The sequence below is a fragment of the Gekko japonicus genome, unplaced genomic scaffold (assembly GCF_001447785.1).
Source record: "Gekko japonicus isolate JY-2015 unplaced genomic scaffold, Gekko_japonicus_V1.1 scaffold1654, whole genome shotgun sequence".
NCBI classification, from domain to species: domain Eukaryota; kingdom Metazoa; phylum Chordata; class Lepidosauria; order Squamata; family Gekkonidae; genus Gekko; species Gekko japonicus.
This window is the reverse complement of record NW_015172605.1, coordinates 396478-418723: the sequence shown is the minus strand read 5'-3', so window position 1 is coordinate 418723 and position 22246 is coordinate 396478. Positions and strand designations below refer to the sequence as shown.

General features: G+C 47.0%; 1 protein-coding gene across 1 annotated transcript; it reads left to right on the top strand.

The window, feature by feature from the left end:
* The first annotated feature begins 5788 nt into the window (after positions 1 to 5788).
* Positions 5789 to 20959, top strand: LOC107119160 (collagenase 3-like). The gene is made up of 10 exons (XM_015421612.1): positions 5789 to 5935; positions 6288 to 6529; positions 9653 to 9801; positions 9902 to 10027; positions 13039 to 13200; positions 14588 to 14705; positions 15699 to 15832; positions 17533 to 17692; positions 19193 to 19296; positions 20435 to 20959. The coding sequence occupies exons 1-10, from the start codon at positions 5807 to 5809 to the stop codon at positions 20533 to 20535; spliced, it is 1425 nt and encodes a 474-aa protein (XP_015277098.1). The 5' UTR covers positions 5789 to 5806; the 3' UTR covers positions 20536 to 20959.
* Positions 20960 to 22246: the final 1287 nt, after the last annotated feature.

The following is a 22246-nucleotide window of genomic DNA, read 5'->3' as shown; positions in this document are numbered from 1 at the left end:
TATCATGTCTCCCCTTACTTGCCAGAAGAAGAAGAAGAAGACTTGGATTTATACCCCGCCCTTCACTCGGAGTCTCAGAGCATCTTACAATCTCCTTCCCTTTCTCTCCCCACAACAAACACTCTGTGAGGTAGGTGGGGCTGAGACAGCTCTGACTGAGGACTGCTTTTGAGACAACAGCTCTGAGAGAACTGTGGCTTGCCCAAGGTCTCCCAGCAGATGCATGTGGAGGAGTGAGGAATCAAACCTGGCTCTCCCAGATTACAGTCCGCACTCCTAACCACTACACCAAACACTACACACTAAGCTAAACGGCTCTAAACATTTTAACTGATCTTCATGGAGCGGTTGCTCTAGCCACCTGACCATTCTGATTGCTCTTTTCTGAATATTGTTCTCAGAGTAGTCCTATATTAAAAAGAAAATATTGGTGCTCACTATAGGAACATCATTAAAGCTGGCACCTTTTTTGCATTTTTTAAAATATGCAAAAAGATATGTCCCTGGACCAGTCTGTTTTATCTGCTTTTCAAAAACCAGTTCTTAGTGAAGGAGGTGGAAAATGAACTATTTAAAGACTTTAAAACCTCTCTGTTTTGTTATCCATTGATCTCAGGAAATGACAAGCAGGGGTGGTGCGGTGTCTTTATTAATGGCCAGGGTGCCCCTGCCCTCCCAAAACCCAAGACCCTCTGATATGGCCAGTGTTGGGTCATGCGAACACAAGCTTCTTGCACTCGCTGCTGGCCTGTCCCCTCCACCTGGCAAGAATTGCCATGGTCGCCCCTCGCTCCCCCCTCCCTGCAGTGCCACAAAGAGGACCCTTGGTGAGTCTGGGCCCCGGCTTATGGGACCTACGTAGTATTTCTTTCAATAGCTACCAGTTATAGAATGGGTAGAGCTAGGCACAAAATGGCGACTTGTACAAAAATTATAATGTTTCAGAGCAGGCCTGCAGTGCTTGCATGGGGAAACCATTCCTCTGTTGTTTCCCCAAAGCAAATTGCCACCCAGGACCAAATGGTAGCTTGCCCTGCCAGGCAATGCTCCCTCTAAGCTGTTGTTGTGTACTGACTAAGAGCACACACGCGGTCGGGTTCGCACATGGTCACGCGAACTAGCGGAGCTTCGCAACCAAGCACAATAGCCAGAGAGGATCCTGGGACAGGCCAATCAGTTACCCGGATCCCAGCAGGAACCTATGGGTGTGGGTGTATTGCAAATAAACCAATCACGGGTGTAGGTGTGTGCTGGGTGTGGCTTGAAACGGGGATTTAAGCAGGGTCTGGTCCCTGCTAAGGCATCTCAGTTTTTCCTGCCTTTAATAAACAAGGGCCCTGGCCACACAAGCTGGATATCGCGGGGGGGGGAGGCGTGGCTAATTGCCCTGGTGCAGTTTGATCCGCGATTACGTGATCAGGCGCGCAGGCGGCACACCTATAGGTCCTTCCCTCGGTGCAGGCGGGTAAACGAGGGACCGGGGGGGGGGAATGCCACGCGCCGGCACGATCACACCATGGGCATCTGAAGGGAGCCCATGGGAAACGTTTACTAGTACCTTGGAGGTACTAGTTTTTTAATGCGCATTGTCGGCGGTAAGCCACGGGTGCACTCCACTTCCCAGATCTTGGGGTGTGAATCGCGCCCGGATAATCCGCCCACCATCCGTGCCTCTCCCGCGGCAACTTTGCCGTGTGACCGGGGCCTATGAGCTGATTCACTAACAATGCATCTGGTATTTTACAGCTGTGGAGTCTGGTGAGCAAAAATTCTACTTTGTGGGCAACTGGCATTAAAGTCGTGAGTGAGTGATTTGGCTACTGCATAAATTCGTTCGCTCTGGAACCGTCCTTCCTGAGCTAAGACAAAAATGTGTGAGCTGGAGGCTAAAAAACTGTGAGCTAGCTCACACTAACTCAGCTTAGAGGGAACACTGCTGTGAATATATGCAGTGAGCCCTGTGTTTTTCCTGGAAGTGGAAAATGACAGTTTTGATGCATGGCGAAGGACTCAGTCCCAAGCCAGTGTGGTGCAGTGGTTTAGAGCACTGGATGAGGACCCAGGAAACTCAAGACTGAATCTCCACTCTGCCATGGAAGCTTGTACCAGTTACACACCCTCAGCTCACTGCAGCCCTGGAGGAGGTGCTGAGAGCTATTTTTACTTGCTTGGTGAGCAACTGGTCATTCCCCAGTGACCTTCTGCTCACTGCTGGATCAGACTCAATAAAAACACATTTCATTTTTCAATCTTTGCTTCAGCCTGCCATGCCATCAGAGCCCTGTTCAGATACATTTTTCTATTGTATGTCTTTAAAACAGTAATTTCTAAACAATGTGCTGCCAGCTGAAACTCTGCATGGTTCCCTGCTCTGGCTTTATTTCCCAACGGGAATGTGGAGTTCTGCCATCTGCAGGAGAAGAAGAAGAGAAGAAGAAGAGATTGGATTTATACCCTGCCCTTCACTACCCAAAGGTGTCTCAGAGCGGCTTACAAACTCCTTTCCCTCCCCCTCCCCACAACAGATACCCTGTGCAGGGCTGATAAAGCTCTGCCAGAAACTGCTGTTTTTCAAGAACAGCTGTGCCAGAACTATGGCTTGCCCAAGATCATCCATCCAGGTGCAAGTGGAGGAGTGGGGGATCAAACCCGGTTCTCCCAGATTAGAATCTGCACACTTAACCACAACACCAAACTGGCTCTCATTGAACTGAGTGCCCTCACAAGAGACTATTTTATTTATTTATTTTATTACATTTATACCCCGCCCTCCCCGCGAACGGGCTCAGGGTGGCTCACATAGGGCACCAAGTGCGTTCAATATACAAAATTTCATAATACAAAATACAAATTAAAACAAGTTAAAATCAGTTCTATGGATGCACATAAAGACTCCTAACATCTTGCGTGGCAGGGGGGGAAGGTTGGGGTGATGGAAAGATGTTACCCCCCCAGTGGTCTCTCACTATAGAATGGTCTCTCTCTATAAAGGAGCGGTGGTGGTAGTGGCAGTGGCGGCTCCTACTCATAAGCCTGGCGGAAGAGCTCCATCTTGCAGGCCCTGCGGAACTGCACAAGGTCCCGCAGGACCCTGATCTCCTCCGGGAGCTCATTCCATCAGATAGGAGCCACCACTGAGAAAGACCTGGCCCTTGTTGCCACAAGCTTGGCCTCCTTAGGGCCTGGGGTCACCAGCCGGTGTTGTGACCCCGACCAAAGTGCTCTTTGGGGAATATATGGGGAAATGCAGTCCCTGGCTATGTAGGGCTTTAAAGGTAAGCACCAGCACTTTGAAGCAAATCCGGTATGCTATAGGGAGCCAGTGCAGCACTTTCAGCACAGGTCGGGTGTGCTCCCAGCCCGGGACGCCCACCAACAACCTGGCCGCAGCATTCTGCACCAGCTGTAGCTTCCGGATTTGCAACAAAGGCAGCCCCATGTAGAGAGCATTGCAGTAGTCTAGCCTCGAGGTGACCGTCACATGGATCACTGTAGCTAGGTCATTACGGTCAAGGAAAGGAACCAACTGCCATATCAGCCGAAGATGATAAAAGGCTGTTCTGGCAGTGGCTGCCACCTGGGCCTCCATCGTTAAGGTAGGGTCCAGGAGCACTCCCAAACTCCTAACCTCCGAAGCTGGCACCAAAGGTGCCCTGTCGAAGGTCGGGAGTGGAAGCCCCAACCCCGATCCGGTCCGACCCAAGCACAGGACCTCCATCTTCACCAGGTTTAACTTCAGCCTGCTCAGCCTGAGCCACCCAGCCACAGCTTGTAAAGCCCGGTGCAGATCTTCTGGGTTGGAGTCCGACCGGCCGCCCAACATCAAATAGAGCTGGGTGTCATCTGCGTATTGATGACATCCTAGCCCATACCTCCAGACAATCTGGGCAAGGGGGCGCATATATATGTTAAATAGCATCGGGGAAAGCACAGCCCCCTGAGGCCCCCCACACTCAAGTGGGTGCCTCCGGGACTGTTGTTCCCCTAGCACTACCCTCTGTCCCCGACCTTGGAGAAATGAGGCAAGCCATTGAAGGGCAAGCCCCCTAATCCCCACGTCGGCGAGGCGGTGGGCCAGCAGCTGGTGGTCGACCGTATCAAATGCGGCCGACAGATCTAACAACAACAGCGCCGCCACACCGCCTTGATCCAGATGTCTACAGAGGTCATCAGTCAGGGCATCCAGTACTGTCTCCGTCCCATGTCCCGGGCGAAAGCCGGACTGGAATGGTCAAGGACAGAAGCGTCATCCAGGTAACTCTGTAGCTGAACTGCCACCGCCTTTTCAATCAATTTGCACAAATAGGGCAAATTGGACTACCCGTGACATACTTGCTTATGTTAAAACAATCAGGAAGAATAGGGTTACCAGATGTCCTCTTTTTTTTTGGTGACTGTACTCTTTGGGGCTTTAAAAAAAAAAGCTGATGAAAATGTCCTCATTTTGAGTTGGAAGGTTAGGAATATTCCTAGTTAGTAGCTATTATCACAGCTTAAATGATAGGGATATTTAAAATGAGATTTGTCATAGTCATCACATGTTTGAAGTAGTCAGTCCGAAAATATGACCTCTTTTTTTGCTTTTCAAAATATGGTAACCCTAAGGAAGAATGCTCGGAACATTGACTCATGTAGAAACACAGGAAAGGAGAGCCCCTATTGCATGGGGTTAATTCTCAAGAGCGCCTAAAGTAATCTGTTTTAAGTTTAGGAGTGTAATGTGTCTTCAGTTCTAATATGGAGAAAAGTATGCCGTAGTTATCAGCCATTTGGAAAGCAATGAGTTACAGAAAACTGAGGTCATTGAATGCATGCATAATGCGTAACTTGCAAGGCCGGTTTCAGGTTTGGAGGGCTGGGCAGACAGTGTCCAGGCCCCCCCCCCATGCCTGCTACCAGGCCCCACTTTTTGACCACCCACCCACATGCCCCCACCTGCCTGTGCATCCTTCCCCTGCCCACTCACAAAGTTCCACTGCTAGGGTTGCCAACCCCCAGGTGGGACCAGGAGAGCTCCAGGAATCACAAGTGATCTCCAGGCTATACAGATCAGTCCCCCTGGAGAAAATGGCTGCCTTGAAAGGAGGATTGTATGGTATCATACCCCACTGAGGTCTCTCCTATCCCCAAAACATGCCTGCCCCAGACTCCACCCCCAAATCTCCAGGAATTTTCCAACCCAGAGCTGGTAGTCCTAGCCCTGGCAGCTGATCCACCTCAGGGTATGATGTTGCTGGCCACCTCTGTTGCCAGAGAACTTTAATGATGGCCACTGATTTCTAAGCAGGTTGTCTCTCCGGTGGCCAATGGCAATTCTTGGGCAGATTGGATGCTCTCATGCAGCCCGTCTACACACACTCTTTGCTTCAGAGTGCTCAGTAATAATTTTATCTTTGCAAAGTAATCTTTTCACACAGGTCCTGGGCTGCAAATGTCCACTAAAACCTTTAAAAAGGGGGGGGGAGACCTTTAGGTATAAAAGGTCAAAGAGGTAATTGCGAAGTCATCAAAACTGCTGCGTGACTCAACCCTTCCCACAGAGGCTGGGACTGGGAATATGCTGAGCACATGTTTATGTAAATACATGGGTCTGAAGCCGCTAGTGGGACAGCGGATTCCCAAAACCATGCCTTCTTGGTGGTGGGGAGAGGGAAGAAAACCGCCCTGTAAGCATGTTTACTCTACAGTCACTCGGAAGTTGTAACTTGTCTCAGAGAGGTGACTCACTCATCCAGGTCTATAAAAGCCAAACCATTAAATAGCCTAAACCGTCAGAGTTCCACAACCTTCGAATTCATCCAGCACGATGCACCCAATCTCTGCAGCCGCCGGCTTTCTCTTGCTTGGTTTATCGGCATCTTTCAGGCTGCCTTTGTCAGATGAAGAGGACAGCAACAGCGATGAGTTCACAAAGGAAGATTTTGCATTTGCAGAGGTACAACTTCCCCTCTTGCCTTTGCTTTTCTCCCTCTTCTGTTGCTTTCCTCTATACTGAAACTCATCTACAGGGCACACAACTGCCTTTTAGCTTTAAATGCCCTGCACATACTTGGAAATAATACGTAGAATAATATCATCATTTTGCATTATTTTTCAATATGTGTCGTGCTGTTTTGTTGCATTGTTCACATGTATTCTATTGTTTGCATTGCACTCTCTTCTCATTCTGTAATCTGCCCTGACTCTCAGTGAGAAAGCGGGACTATAAATGAAGCAAGTAAGTCAACAACGCAACCATGTTGCTGTGTCGTTGGTTGCAGAAATTACTGTTATTTTCTTCTCCCCAGCGCTACCTAAAGGCTCATTACAATCTCCAGTCCAATCCTTCGGGCCTGCTGAAGAAGTCAGCCAGTTCAATGGCATCCAAACTTCGAGAGATGCAAGCATTCTTTGGACTGGAGGTGACGGGCAAGCTTGATGAAGAAACCTTTGACCTGATGCAGGAGCCAAGGTGTGGCGTCCCTGATGTGGGGGAATACAATTTTTTCCCTCGAAATCTGAAGTGGTCCCACAGTAATTTAACATACAGGTAAATTGTCTTTTATTCAAAATCTTTGTGTTGATATATATCCAGCCATATCAGCACCACAGACATGCAGTGCTATGTTTTGAGAGGCTGAGGTCAACTCATGTTTCAGTATGTACTCCTAATATGTAAATTTGGTGTGGTGGTTTGGTGTAGTGGTTAAGAGTGGTGGACTCCAATCTGGAGAACTGGGTTTGATTCCCCACTCCTCCACATGAAGCCAACTGGGTGACCCTGGGTCAGTCACAGTTCTCTCAGAATTCTCTCAGCCCCACCTACCTCACAGGGAGTCTGTTGTGGGCAGAGGAATGGAAGGTGATTGTAAGCCTCTTTGAGACTCCTTAGGGTAGAGAACAGAGGGATATAAAAACCAGCTCTCTTATTCTAAAAGAAATTGCCTTATACAGTCTGACCAGTGGTGAGTCTGTCTCTAAGTACTTTCTAGGCATCAGTTTTGCAGAGGATTTCTGTTACTAACGTATGTAGTAGGTTCAGGTGAATAGCTATGTTGGTCTGAAGCAGTAGAACAAAGTCTGAGTCCAGTGGCACCTTTAAAGCCAACAAAGTTTAATTATAGATAGGGACTCTGATAGATAGGGACTCTGGGGCAAGTGATGCTCTGTCTTCTTGGTGCTTGGGGGGGTCAACAGTGGGAGGGCTTCTAGTGTCCTGGCCCCACTGGTGGACCTCCTGATGGCACCTGGTATTTTTGGCCACTGTGTGACTGAGTGTTGGATTGGGTGGGCCTTTGGCCTGATCCAACATTGGCGTCTCTTATGTTCTTATGTGTATAAACGTATGCCCAGAATTGAAACTTGCTGGTCTTAAAGGTGCCACTGGACTCAACATTTGTTCACATATGCAATGTATATGGTGCTCCACTGAGTTCCCACTCTTTATTAAGCACTTATTTTCTGATGCAGGATCAGGCTCTTGGCATATTGTTGTGCTTTGAAATCATGTAAACTACCTTTCAGTGATTATTTAATACTAGTGTTGTTCCTCATGTTAACAAAATGTGAAAGGAAATTGTGGCCCTGTCCACATGAGAGGTTTTGGGCCGGGAGAGGGACGGATCGGGGCCGCAGCAAATGGGCCCGATCCCACAGCAACATCTGGGAATCGTGCTGCGCCCGTTCCCAGCCCGTTCCCAATCCGCCCCTCCCGGCCAAACCCCGCATCAAAAAAGAACCACCTACCTAGGTGGTTCTTTCCGAAAGGCTGCATCACTGCCGGCCGTGGGATTGCCGGCGCATCTTTTCGCCGGCGCATCCCCGGCCCCCAGCCGTACTGCTCATGCTTGAGCATGCGCAGTTCAGCAGTCTCCCCCTCCCAATCGTCTCTTCCTCCCCGGCATCTGATCGTGCCGGGGAGCAACGGCGCCGCGACTCAGGGGATCGTGGGATCCCGCCGCGGCGTCTCTTTTTTGGTGCAGCTTTTAAAAGCCGCACTTTGGCCAGTGTTTTCCCTGCCATGTGGCAGGGGCCTAAGTGTGGCATTTGTAAGCAGTATATATTTTGAGCTACCTCTACATTTTCAAAGATCAAGCAAGTCTTTGAGTTTGCTTCATCTCGCCGTCCTAACTCTCTTTCAATGCATCATTGGGTGGGTTAGGATGGAGCAGAAGGACATAAGAGTTTTGTGGAACATGTACCAGGATGCACCCAAAAGGAAAACAGAAATAAGGTGTTCAGTAACTTGCTGCTGAATCAACCATCAGAATCCTTAGGTGGAACTGTGTGGCTTTGCTCACCTTGGATGGCAGCAGTACAATTTAAATACACATGAACTAGAAAGCAAATCATGACAAAGTCAATGAAAAATAATTCTAAGTAGGATCAAGATGCTAGTCTGACTGAATCACTGGGGCTTGAATGGCTTTAACTTTGTATGGGGGGAGGGTAAAGTGCCATCAAGCAGTCCCCAAAACCTACGTTTTTGGGACCCTGAAGCTTGAACTGTTGTGGGGGGCCCTTCTCAACCAGCAACAATAGGGCAACATCCAACAAGGTCCAATAGATTCTGGTGAGCTAAGCGAGCCCATATAGCTGGGGGTTTGGGTCGGGCCCATAGCTACAGTGGGGCATTTTGAGGTCCAGCCACCTGACTTTCTGCCAGGGCCCCCCAACTTACCACCCTGGCCAGGCCCCCAACTTATTTCTTGTGCTTGCTGAAGTCTTTCTCCCCCCCAGCAGCTCTCTGTATGTCTCCTCAGCTACTTGCTTTAAATGGGAGAGGGGGGGCTTGCACATGCCTGCACTCCAAGGCCCGAATGTACAGCTTGGAGTGCAGGCATGTGGCTCCACTTCTCCCCCAAAGCATTTAAAGGGACCCTTTAAATGCTTTGGGGGAGAAGTGGGGGCCACGTGTGAATTTCAGTGCCCCCCTACTTTTTAAAAGGCCCTCCAAATTAAAAAAAATCCTGGCTACTGGCCTGGATTGGGTGCTACAAGCCCCCAAGAAAATTCTGAAAATTGACCCATTACAGGGACATTTTGAGGCTATATGAAATGGGCATTAGAGCATATTCTAAGGTCAGTATTAAGTACTTCAACCCATTGGCTTATCATTGTGTCACTAAAATAACCTTATTTTAATAACAAACACTTTAAAAATACTCCATCGGTTTTGTTGAAAAATTCACTCATTTTAAAAAAAGTTTCTTTAGGGCCCCTCCAGGATTAGGGGCCCTGAAGCTTAAGCTTCATTAGTTTCATGGTAGATTCACCCCTGCCATCAAGCCACAGCCAACTTGCAACAACCCTAGCAAAAGGCTTTCAGGGCAAGTGAGAGGCAGAGGTAGTTTGCCACGGCCTTCCCCTGCAGAGTCTTCCGTGGTGGCCTCACATCCAAGTACTTAGCTTCCAAATTCTGACAAGACGAGGCTATACCATGCTACCTCCCTTTCCTGTATCCTTTATTGCTATGTATTTTTTCCCCAATTGATATAATTTTCCTTTTAAAAAAAATTCCTCATTTTGTCATGGAAAAAAAACACCACACCCCGGTTTGATAACCTGAGAGTGGAGAAAGATTTATTGCCTTGGGACCATTATCCTAGGAGCATGTGGCATTATTATTTGAGTCTACAAAGAATCAATTGAAAATATGGCTTCTGTTTGTCAGGATTGTAAATTACACGCCAGATCTAACCAAGGCCGAAGTGGACAAAGCGTTCAAAAAGGCTTTCAAGGTGTGGTCTGACGTGACGCCCCTCAACTTCACCAGAATCCGCAGCGGCACTGCTGACATCATGATCTCCTTTGGCAGACGAGGTAATGAGAGAGAAAGTGCCGTGCTTAGCTGTGTCATCTCTTATACTGCTTATCAGCAAAAAATACTAATCGTTCTTATTGATTTTTCCAATGGTTGCAGAGCACGGTGACTTCTATCCCTTTGATGGACCTTCTGGGCTTCTGGCTCATGCTTTCCCTCCAGGACAAAAAGTCGGAGGAGATGCTCATTTTGATGAAGATGAACTCTGGTCAACAGACTCTAAAGGTGATGTGCTTTAAAGGTCATTTATCTTGAGACCATGCAGGTTGTTGTTTCTAAAGGAACAGCCCAGGTGGGCATCTTTATAATGGAATAGGATTGTGTTGTTGTTCAGTCACACAGTCAAGTCTGACTCTTCACGACTCCATGGACCACATCACACAAGGCCCTCCTGTATTCTGCCATCCTCCGGAGTTTGCTTAATTTCGGCCCCGGTCACACGGGAGGATTTGCCCCGCGGGAGGGACTGATCGGGAGCGCATCAAGTGGGCGCGATCATACCACAACATTTGGGAAGTGGCACTCACCCGTCCCCGATCCGTCTCTTCCGGCCGAAGATGTGGAGTTAAAATAAACCTGCTAAGCACTACTACCTACCGGAAAATCCGCGGCGTGGGCGGCCGTGTGATCACCGACGTGCACGTCTCTCTCAGCATACGAGTTCCCCTGCCGAACTGTGCAGGCGCACACATGAGCAGTGGGCTCGCCTCGCTCACCAATCTGTGGCTTCCCCCCGGCATCTGATCATGCCGGGGAGCAACTGCATGGCAGCTCGAGGGATCTGTCTGATCCCGCCGCCGCGCTTCTCTTTTGATGTGGCTCAAAAAACCCGCACTTCAGCTGCACCTTTCCCCCTAGTGTGACCGGGGCCTTTATGTTTGTTGCATCGATAACACTGTCTAACCATCTCATCCTTTGCTGTCCCCTTCTTCTTTTACCTTCTTTCCCAGCATCAGTGTCTTCTCCAATGAATGCTCCCTTCTCATTTGGTGGCCAAAGTATTTGAGCTTCAACTTCAGTATCTGGCCTTCCAGGGAACAGTTAGGGTTGATTGTAATCCACTGCAATGATTGCTGGTGGCATCACCAGCTTTTATTGCATTGCCTTTCAACCTTTGCAATTCCACCTCCTGTAGTATACCTTGCCTTAGGCAGTTTATTGTTTGCATCATAAATTGGTACAATCATATTATTCATTGGTTGTCTCATGCTGTCAGTTTGGTGTAGTGGTTAGGCGTGTGGACTCTAATCTGGGAGAACCAGGTTTGATTCCCTACTCCTCCACATGCAGCTGGTGGTGTAACCTTGGGTCAGTTACAAGTTCTTTCAGAGCTGTTCTCTCAAGAGCAGTCCTCGAAAGAATTCTCAGCCTCACCTACCTCACAGGGTGTCAGTTGTGGGAAAGGGAATGGAAAGGAGATTGTAAAGTGCTCTGAGATTCCTTCAGGTAGTCAAGGACAGGATATAAATCCAATCTCTTCTTCTTCTTCTGATTGCATTGCTTTATATTCTGTAGTACTCCTTGAGCAGAGCCAAATTATGACTTTGGTGGGCCCTAGACACATTTGCCTTCCTGGGCCCTGCCCCCTTCATAAAAATATTTAAAAATATATTTTATGACTACATTGAGATAAAGACAAATATAATCGTACTTTCAAGTCCTAAAGGCGTGCAAATAAATTACCACTACTGCTACATTTTAATTGTTTCTTATTTATGAAAAAGATGATTTTTTGGTAGGAACTGAAAGTTTCATGGGCTCAGTGTACTTATGCCTTTGTGGGCCACTCCCACCATAATAATATCAACATTAAAATTATTTTTGATATAACTTTAAGTCAACATTTTTTCCTGTTTGGGGCAAAATATAATAGAGTTTTGTGGGCCCTGCATGCGAGGGGAAAAAAATAAAACATTTTCTACAACCCTAAAAGTTCTTTTTTTTCTTCTTCTGATTTCAAAAGAAATTAAAACACTTTTGTGGGCCCCTAAAAGTATCGTGGGCCCTAGGCACTGTACCCATTGTGCCTAGGGTTGCCATCCTCCAGGTGGGGCCTGGAGATCCCCCACTTTTACAACTGCTCCCCCAGCTGACAGAGATCAGCTCCCCTGGAGAAAATGGCTTCTTTGAAGGGTGGACTCTATGGCATTGTACCATGCTGAGGCCCCTCCCCTCCCTCTCTCTCGGATCCACCCCCAAAGTCTGCAGGTATTTTCCAATCCAGACATGACAACTCTAACTGTGCCTAATGGATAAATTGGCCCTGTCCTTGAGTCTCAATGCGAAAAATGGGCTATACAAACCAAATTCCACATGAAGATAGAGGGAGAAGGTTCAGCCAGCAAATTGTTTAGTGAGCAGATTCTCCTTTTTTGCAGAAATGGGTGGGGGATTCATCACTATTCACACCAACAGTAACTAAACAGGGTGTTTGGTTATTGCTTGTCATTCATTACAAATAATAACTGGTGCCTGTGTCATACTTGGAAGTCGGTTCCACTTAATTCAGTGGTGTGTAAGTGTGCTTGCACATGAAAGCTTATACTTAAAGGTCTCACTGGGCTCAAACTGTATACAGGATTGCAACCTTAGTTTGATTGATTGCATGGGGTATTAAAACATGTCCAAGTAGATCCTGGAATGCTAATCTTAGACAACAGATAATATTTCCCATCACAGTGTACAGGGAACTGTGGTGAATAATGGCCTTGGTCACACAAGAGGTTTTGGGCCAGTAAAGGGACGGAACGGGGACGCAGCAAATGTGCACAATCCCACAGCAACATCTGGGAATCGTGCTGCTTGCGTCCCCGATCCGCCCCTTCCACCCAAAACCCCGCACCAAAACAGAACCACCTACCTTGGTGGTTCGTCTGAGAAGTGCGCCCCAAGCCCGGCCGTGGGATCGCCGGCGCATCCTTGCGCCGGCGCATCCTCAGCCCCTCCCCGAACTGCACATGTGTGAGCATGCGGAGTTCGTCAGCCTCCCCTTCCCAACGTGGCTTTCTCCCCGGCATCTGATCGTGCCGGGGAGAAAAGGTGCTGCGGCTCAGGGGATCCGTGGGATCCCGCTGCGGCGTCTCAACTTTGGTGTGGCTTTTAGAAGCCGTGCTTTGAGCGAGTTTTCCCCTGCCATGTGGCAGGGGCCAATGGTTCATGTTTTCATGTTTTAAAAGACACCCCCCCCCTAAAAAAAAGAAAGCATTTTGTTGCAATATGAGTGTGCTGTTTTCTAGGCTACAACCTGTTCCTTGTTGCTGCCCATGAATTTGGTCATTCCTTGGGACTTGAGCATTCCAGGGACCCAGGAGCTCTGATGTACCCTGTATACACATACACAGGCAACACTGGCTTCGTACTTCCAGATGACGATGTACAAGGAATCCAGACTCTCTACGGTAGGTCAGCCTTTCTGCCCTTTCCTTGATTTGCATAAGTATTATCCTGTGGTGGAACTTGTGGGTAGCAAATTTCCTTGGGCTTCCTCTTCATCAGGACTGTGATGCAAGAAAGCCATTGTTGCAATAACTTCTGTACCTATATAAAATCATAGGTTTCATATATACGTGGGCTGAAGTAGAGCAGATTCACCACCTATAACTAACACAGAGGTTATCTGATCCATATGTTAACTTCAATGACATGCTATTGAGTTCTTGGGACTGTTACCATGCCAGATGGCAAATGGGGAAGATCACATGTTGGAATGATCCTGACGTGGGGTGGGGGGACAACTCCAACTCCCTGTGTGCAGAAAAATAGCATATATGGGAGATCATTCTAGACTATAACCCTAGTTTTCTACTGCCAAGGACAATTTTATGCAGAGGAAAATTGAAAAATTCACATTTTTCTCCAGCTCTGGAATGATACAGTTTCAGAAGATCCTACCACTGATTTATCTGAATGCATAAAGGTAAAGGTTCCCTTGCTCAAAAGCCAGTCAAATCCGACTCTAGGGGGTGGGGCTCATCTCCGTTTCAATGCCGAAGAGCCAGCGCTGTCCGAAGACGTTTCCATGGTCATGTGGCCGGCATGACTAAACACCAAGGCGCACGGAACTCTGTTACCTTCCCACCGAAGTGGTACCTATTTATCTACTTGCAATTTCTTGCTCTCGAACTGCTAGGTTGGCAAGAGCTGGAACTAGAGACGGGAGCTCACTCCGTCATGCGGCACACTCGGGTCTCGAACTGCTGAACTACTGACTACTGACCTTCCACGGCCTGCAGTTCAGCGTCTTAACCACTTGAGCCACCGCAGCTCAGAAGATCCTACCACTGATTTATCTGAATGCGTAGCTGAGCCTTAGCATTCATGTTTCAGCCTTGGAAAGTCACTGATGGCTGAAGCTATTTGTACCACCTTTACCTTTATACATATTGGGGAAAAGGAAATAGTACATCAGTCATTTGCAATCTCCACTTTTCTGCCTTGATGGCTTTTTAAAATTTGTTTTAGGATTGCCAACTCTAGATGGGAAATTCCTGGCTAATTCCTGGAATAGAAGTTGGGGTGGAGCCTGGGGAGGGAGGGCTTTGGGGAGGGGAGGGACCTCAGCGGGGGTACAGTGCCAGAGTCCCCCCTCTAAAGCAGCCATTTTCTCCATCAGAACTAACCTCTGTCACCTGGAGATCAGTTGTCGTTCCGGGGGAGCTCTAGGCCCTACCTGAAGGCTGGCAACCCTGTCATAGAGTATTGAACAAATGTATCAGGATGCCACAAATATATAGCCTTAGCCTGCAAGAAGACATTTACAACACTTCTTGCAATTTACTGGCACAGGTAAAGGAGAACATGACCCTCATCCTGATCACCCCAAGACTCCTGAGAAATGTGATGCAAATTTGGCCCTTGATGCAATAACAGAACTTCGAGGAGAAACAATGATATTCAAGGACAGGTGAGAGGCAAATGAAGCAGTCAGTTTACGTACATTACTCTGAGCTGTTGATTGATTGATTGATAGATAGATGATAGTTTAGATTGTATCCAGTGATCTGTCCACTCCACACTTCTCGTGGAACTTTCCCTCCCCCACTCCCACAATAGAGCCCATGCCCCCTGAAATGCTGTCCCCGAAGTCCAGTTTGGAGTAGTGGTTAAGAACGCGGACTCTAATCTGATTCCCCACTCCTCCACATGCAGCTGCTGGTGTGATCTTGGGTCAGTCATAAGTTCTCTCAAAGCTGTTCTCTCAAGGGCAGTTCTCAAGAGAGCTCTCTCTCAGCCCCACCTACCTCACAGGGTGTCTGTTGTGGAGAGGGGAAGGGTATAAATCCAACCTCCTCTTCTTTTTCCAGGGGGCTCCTAGGAACAGTGTTATGAAGTGGGAGGCGAAATCTGCAGAAATTGCACATGCACGCGCGCACACACAGACATGCACACATTGGTGGCAGAAGCGCACTGGTAGGAATAGATAATAGGATCCAATACTTGATAAAAGCATTGTGATAAATTATGATGCTGAATTGCTGAAGTGCAGACTTGCATGAGTTAAGGCACCATGCAAAATGCAGCTTACTATTAACCACCTGTGCAGTTTTGCTAGCAGTTTGGTAACTCTCCCCATCTCTGCTGCCTGCCTAGACATGCAAAAGTAAAAATAAAAATTGGGGGGTATCAATCCATAGTTAGTGAGGTGCGTTCAGTTTGGTGGGTTCCAAGCTGTTCTAGTATCAGGTAGTCATTCCATAGACCACTTCATGCACTAAATGTGCTTTTTTTGTGCAGGTTTCTCAAGCATTTGAATCCACAATACTTCACATCTATGAAATGTATTTTTCCATTTGTTGATTTGTAGAGCACTGTAAATATGCTGCTTTCTTTTTCATGAAGATCTCAATTAACTTTTGCCATGGTTTTGACCCCCCAAATGTTCCTCTCCCTATAACAGATTCTTCTGGCGCATGCATCCTCAGATGGTCGAGGCAGATTTAGTACAAATCAAATCATTTTGGCCGGAGATGCCAGCCAAGATCGATGCTGCCTATGAGCACCCTGCCAATGACCATGTGCTGCTTTTTAGGGGTAAGTCTTCTGCAGAGAACAGAAAAAAGAACAACAAATGGCCCATTCTCTCAATGTGATGCGCTGCCCGAGTAAACTGGTGACAACAGCAAAAGATGGGCAGTGCAATCCTAACCAGCGCTCCACCGTTTAGAGTCCATTGAAGTTCATGGGCTTAGAAGGGTGTGAATCAGTTTACGGTCACACTTTGAAAGCCTTCGCTTGAATGTCAGAAAGGCAGACAATTAATTGTGTTTGTACATAAATACAACACACTAAAGGGTCCTTTTCCCATTTTCGGTAGCAATCTGTTCATATGTTCCTGGAATTTGCTTTTTGGACTAATTCTTAGTACTAGTTGTCTCAATGGAGGAGGTAGAGTCAGCCAAGACTTCTCCACCACCTCCTTCTCCTCCTTCTATCAAAGCAGAGTTCCTCAGGACATCCTTCACCTTTTGAAGAGAAGGAATGGATTTCCCATCTTATGACTCTGATTAAGTAGGGTCAAATGGGATTTCTCTTGGTAGGAAAGGTCTCTCTACATTAGATCAAAAGAACTCTTGGGTCTTCCCTGGCCCACTGAGTCATTTTCATCCACATGGGCTTTCCTAGCAACTGGCCATCAATTCAAAATTAAAATGTGTCTCATGCAATTTTGCTTACCTTAGCATAACTATTGCCAAGAATAAGACATTTGCAGGCTTCTACAGCCAGGATGTGGCCTTTCAGTTTTCAAAGTTTGTCATTAAAAACAGAAGCAGTATTGTGTAGTTGCTGGGATGTTGGAACAGGCTTGGAGGAATGTGGCTTTAAACAGGCATTATGCCATGAAGCTCAGGGTGTGCCTGTGGGCTGCTCACTCTCAGCTAAAACTACCTCACAGGGTTGTTGTGAGGATAAAATCAAGGAGGTAGAAAGCATGTGTGGCCTGCTGAGTTTCTTGGTAGAAGAGCAGGATAGAAATCTAATAGATAAACATTTTTGTACAAATAAATAAGCGCCGCTCCGAATTTCATAGATGATCAGAAACAGAGTCAGTTGCTCAGGAAAACATTCCATGGATTGAGCTCCTGAATAATAACCTACTTTAGGAAGTGCATTAAGGGCCAAAAGTGAGTACTTATATCTGTTTTTGCTTTCCAAAGTGCAGAGTTTGATTCATTCTTTAATTCCCTATTGAAAGGACTGGGTCTTAAATGGGCCTAACGTTGGACGGATGTTTGACTGCAGGTGTTTACTTCACTTATTTCATCCTCGCTTAATAACCATGGGATAAAAAGTCCTCAGTATTATTTTTGAGAATGGGAAGAGAGGCTGAGAGAGTAACACACCTTATGCCATACTATGAGCACTTCAAAAAGAACAAGAGTCCAGTTGCACCTTAAAGACTAACAAAATATATGGCAGAATACAAGCTTCCGTGAGTCACTGCTCACTTCTTCAGATACAGCTAGAATGGGAGTCCATCTGTCCTATTTACTGGAAAGTGGAGTGATTTCAGAAGCCAAATGACATTAGGAGGCAAATGACAATAGCAGGTGAATAACAATAGCAGGTGTGATTGGATTTAGGTGAGATATGCAGAGGGTTAATAGGCGTGGAGAAATCAGCATTGCCAATGAGACAGGAAGCCTAGGTCTTGATTCAGTCCAGGTGGATGCATTGTTGAACTGCAGTTTTGAACCCAGCTAGTCTAACACATGATTCACACTTTCTCTCAGGCAGGAAATTCTGGGCACTGAAGGGATATGACATTGTAGAAGGCTATCCCAAAAAGCTTCCAGAATTGGGATTTCCAAGATCCGTGAAGACAATAGATGCAGCTGTCCATATCACTGACACTGGAAAAACTCTCTTTTTCACCGGCGAAAAATACTGGAGGTATGCTGAAGATTCTGTTCACCTAACAGAGCTGCTCTGTCAGTGGATCGACTCTGCTTCTCTCTTGCTTGTTCTTGCTGACCCGAAAACCATAACAATAACATCTTTGATTCATTTTTTTTTAAGTTTGGCTTTGTAAATGTCTGAAATATTCATATTTTTGATCGATGAGAAGTATGGCAACGACATTCATAGGGTCTCTGGATCTACTTTTAAACCGAACCCAATTTAATTTACACTCCCTTTCTGTCAGAATGACACAGTGCAACTTAAACGGATTAAAGTCAGTTGGCGTAGAAGGGCGTAAGTCTGTTTCGGATTGCACTGAGTCCCTCTTCCTCAACCTAGCCTACTTCACAGGCTTCTTGTAAGAATGAAATGGGGACGAGAGAGCCAGACATGCTGTTCTGAGGTCAGTGGATGAAGGGTGGTGATAAATGGGTAATAATAAAACATGTGCGGGTCTGGGGAGAGGCTATTGCTCAGTGGTAAAGCATCTGCTTTGCACGCGGAAAGTTCCAGGATCAATCCCCGTCATCCCCAGTGGAAGGGATCATGTATTAGGTAATGTGAAAGACCTCTCAACATCCTGGAGACGATACTTACCTCAACAGGCCAAGAGTCTGATTCAGTATAAAGCAGATTTGTGTGTTGTGAGACTTGCTTTTGTGTGAAATCAGGGTTGCCAGGTGCCTACCGTCTGCTGGTGAGGGGTTCCATCCTGCTGCTCAGGATCTTCTGGTGTGCACACAAAGCGTGCACACCACAATGATGTCACCCAGAGTTGATGTCATTGCACACGGGCACATCGTGCAGGGGATGCTCTGGCATTTGGTCACCATAGAGTTTTTAGCCAAACGCTAGAGCGTTCCCCATGTGACATGCCTGGCAGAATGACATTGTCTTTGGGTATGGATTGGGAGCCCCAAAATCAGGGGAACCCCCACCTCCATTGGGGGGATGGCAACCCTAAGTGAAATACACATGAATCTACCTTGTACTGAGTCTGACTGTTGGTCCATCAAGGTCAGTATTGTCTACTCAGATTGGTAGGATCTCAGGCAGTCTTATCACTTCCTTCCTGTTCCTTTCCACTGGAGATACCAGGGATTGAACCAGGAACGTTCTTCATGCCAAACAGATGCTCTACATCTGAGCTACAGCCCCTCCCCAAGGTACAGAAAGGTACAGCCCTTTCTGTAATATAGCTTCCTGTCCAAAGAGGTGTGTTATTCCATTGTGTGTGTGTGTGTGTGGCTACCAGATACAGACTTTTCTGTCCAGGCAGGTGTTTATGGCGTGATTATATATACATATTTCTTAAAAGCTTGCTACAGCTGATATGTATTTCTGGTTTTGTGGTTCTTTAAAAATCTCTATTTTATGCTGTGCGAGTGTTTTTTATTATTGTAAACCGCAGAAGTGTACTTCTTGGAACAGAACTGCAAGCACGTACAAACTGCAAATAAATACATGTACTTTCCCCCCTCTTTCACATAGTTATGATGAACAAAGCCAAGTTATGGACAAAGGCTACCCTAGAATAATAGAGGAAGACTTTCCAGGGATTGGCAACCGAGTAGATGCAGCCTACCAGAAAAACGGTGTGTATTTTCATCTTGATTTCCCCCCATGTTGTTAAGAGGGCACGATCCCGGAAGAAAGGGGAGGGGCTGTGGCTAGGGGAGGGGCTGTGGCTCAGTGGTAGAGCATCTGCTTGGCATGCAGGATGTCTCAGGTTCAATCCCCAACATCTCCAGTTACTGGATCTAGCAGTAGGTGATGTGAAAGACCTCTGCCTGAGACTCTGGAGAACTGTTGCCAGTCTTAGACAATACTGAACTTGATGGACCAATGGTCTGATTCAGTACAAGGCAGCTTCATGTGTGTTTAGTGTTGTCAGGCCAAATAATAGCCCTATACTAAGCACATTGACTTAATCACCAAGGAAGCAAGCGGCCTTTATCCAGCAGATGGTGATTACACCTACAGTTTTAGTTACGTTTAATGGGGAGCAGGCACCCATGATCTCAGTGGGGCTTACTTTTGAGTAAACATGCCTAGAATTGGGCTTCATATCCTCCTGAACCCCACGTGGCTTACGTTAATCCCAGTGAATTCGTTACACCCTTTCAATAGGGCTTAATCATAACCATTTGATTGGAGCCAGTCTTTGTGTGTTTACAAGAGCAGCATTAAGAACCTACAGAGCTGGGAGCAGAACTCCGCTTTTCTTGGCTGGATCCTAATATAGCGCTCATAGCCCCAAAAGATGTGCCCTATTCTTGCTGACAGCTTTTTAAAAAATGGTCTGAATGCGTGCTACTCACAGAAATGCAAAGTTTTCAGGAAACTAAATTACTATGAAGTATCAGTATGTATGTTGGCTGGGCAGCAGGGGGAAAAGATCCTCTCCATGCAAGCCTACATAACTTGTAACTGTACAAGCTGAGCAGAACGTATGTCCACAATTTAAAATCAATCTCCTGTTTATGTTACTTGTCTGTGACTGGGGAAAGAACGGGGTTGCCAATGCCAAACCACACTGCCGGCTGCCAAAGATGTAGCTGGTGGGCTACCTTTGGTAGACTGAGTGAATCAGCACTCACGACAGCCTACTCTAGTGCTTAGATCAAGAAACCCAATGTTGCGTCTTCAAAAGATGAAATGAATACTATTAACAAAACCAGTGGTAATGACACGTTGCTGCAATTTCACCACACCGGTCTTCTTTCCCTTCAGGTTATATATATTTCTTCAATGGACCGCTGCAGTTTGAATACAGCATCTGGAGCGAAAGACTTACTCGGGTCCTGAACGCCAACTCGATTTTCTACTGCTGATTGCACTGGGCTGGGTTCTGAGCTGTGGAACACTCTGTCACCCATAAAGAGGAATGCTGGGGGGAATAGGGTAGTCTCTCTTTTTTTTTCCTAAACCCAGAAGCTTGATTCTGTGAATAAGCTCTGGTAATTTTTTGGTGTCTAACATATACTGTATATATGGGATTGTATAGCGCTACATACATCAGTCTGGAACTGAATTAAATTAAAAAGGGGGGTAGAATGAACTCATAAGCATTTTGAGGGGCATTACAGTATTTAAAAGTCAAAAGAGGTCAATGTTCCTATCAAGTCCTAAAGCAATTCTGCGGGAATTCTACCACTGCAGAAATACACAAGGCAAGGAGTGAGAAGGAATTGGCATTGTGCCGGGATTGCCAGGTGTGCCTTGGAAAATACCTGGAGATCTTGGGGGTGCATCTGGGAGAGGGTGGGGCTTGGGGAGGGGAGGGGCCTCAGCATGGTACAATACTGTAGAGTCCGCCCTTCAAAGAAGCCATTTCCTCCAGGGGAGCTGATCTCTGTCAGCTGGAAATCAGTTGTAAGAGTGGGAGATCTCCAGGCCCCACCTGGAGGCTGGCAACCCTACATTGTGCTCAAGTACTTTAGTGCTTTTTAGGGATGAGGCTACAGCAGCCGAAGGATGATGACCAGATTTCTGTTTCCTGACAGAGAGACAGTATCCATTGCTTTAACAATTCAGGGCAGAGACACTGCAGTGGATTTGAATTGCCGGTTCCTTTGTTACAATGATCCATCTGGGAAGGGCTCTTTTTGTAGAAAATGCCCAGCAGGAACTCATTAGCATAATAGGCCACACCCTGACAGCACAGCTTATTAGCATTTTAGGCCGCACCTCCATGTTACCAGAAGCGTGGTCATCCAGCCACACCCACCTTTTGCTTGTTATTCTGTTTACCTTGTCTGTTGTCAAAACCCAGGGCCTTTTTTTGTAGCAGGAACGCCTTTGCATGTTAGGCCACACACCCCTAATGTAGCTAATCCTAATGGGTTTCTGCTGTTGGGTGTGGCCTGTTATGCTAATGAGTTCTGCCGGGCATGGCCAACTCGGGAGCCAGCCGGAACTCCGTTCCTGTGCGTTCCTGCCCAAAAATAGCCCTGCATCTGGGCATCTTTCTACCCTGGGCATGGCAGTGAGCTGGACTGTAGCAGGAGGAGCAAGCAGATGATAAGCCTCTGTGATCATGAGGAAGCAGACACTGTTTCCACATGGCGGTGGAAAGTGCCATCAGGTCACAACTGACTTAGGGTTTCCAAGGCAACAGATATACAGAGGTGGTTTGCCATTGCCTGCCTCTGTATGGCAACCCTGGAATGCCTTGAGGGTTTCCCATTCAAATACTAACCTGGGCTGTCCCAGCTTAGCTACCAAAATCTGATGAGTTTGGGTTAGCCTGGGCCAGGGCCAGGGCATTTCCACACAGGGTAGTGATTATTTTGCCTGCCAGGACTCTGTGCCTCTAACAGTTGCCAAGCAGGCAGAAATCAGGTAGCGATTTTAGATCTAGGAAATGAAAGCCTCTACTTGTTGAATTTCTCTGTCTCATAGCTGGGAAAGGGTACATGCTTTAACCAGCCCTTGGAAACCCAAGTTCCACATAATACCCTGGAGCTGTTAAAGAGCCAGTTTGGTGTAGTGGTTAATAGCACAGACTCTGATCTGGGAGAACAGGGTTTGATTCCCCACTTC

Coding starts and splice junctions, on each gene's coding strand:
- LOC107119160 (XM_015421612.1), top strand. CDS start 5,807: ATGCACCCAATCTCTGCAGCCGCCGGCTTTCTCTTGCTTGGTTTATCG. Junction 10,028..13,038: donor CTGGTCAACAGACTCTAAAG/GTGATGTGCTTT, acceptor GCTGTTTTCTAG/GCTACAACCTGTTCCTTGTT. Junction 15,833..17,532: donor CCATGTGCTGCTTTTTAGGG/GTAAGTCTTCTG, acceptor ACTTTCTCTCAG/GCAGGAAATTCTGGGCACTG.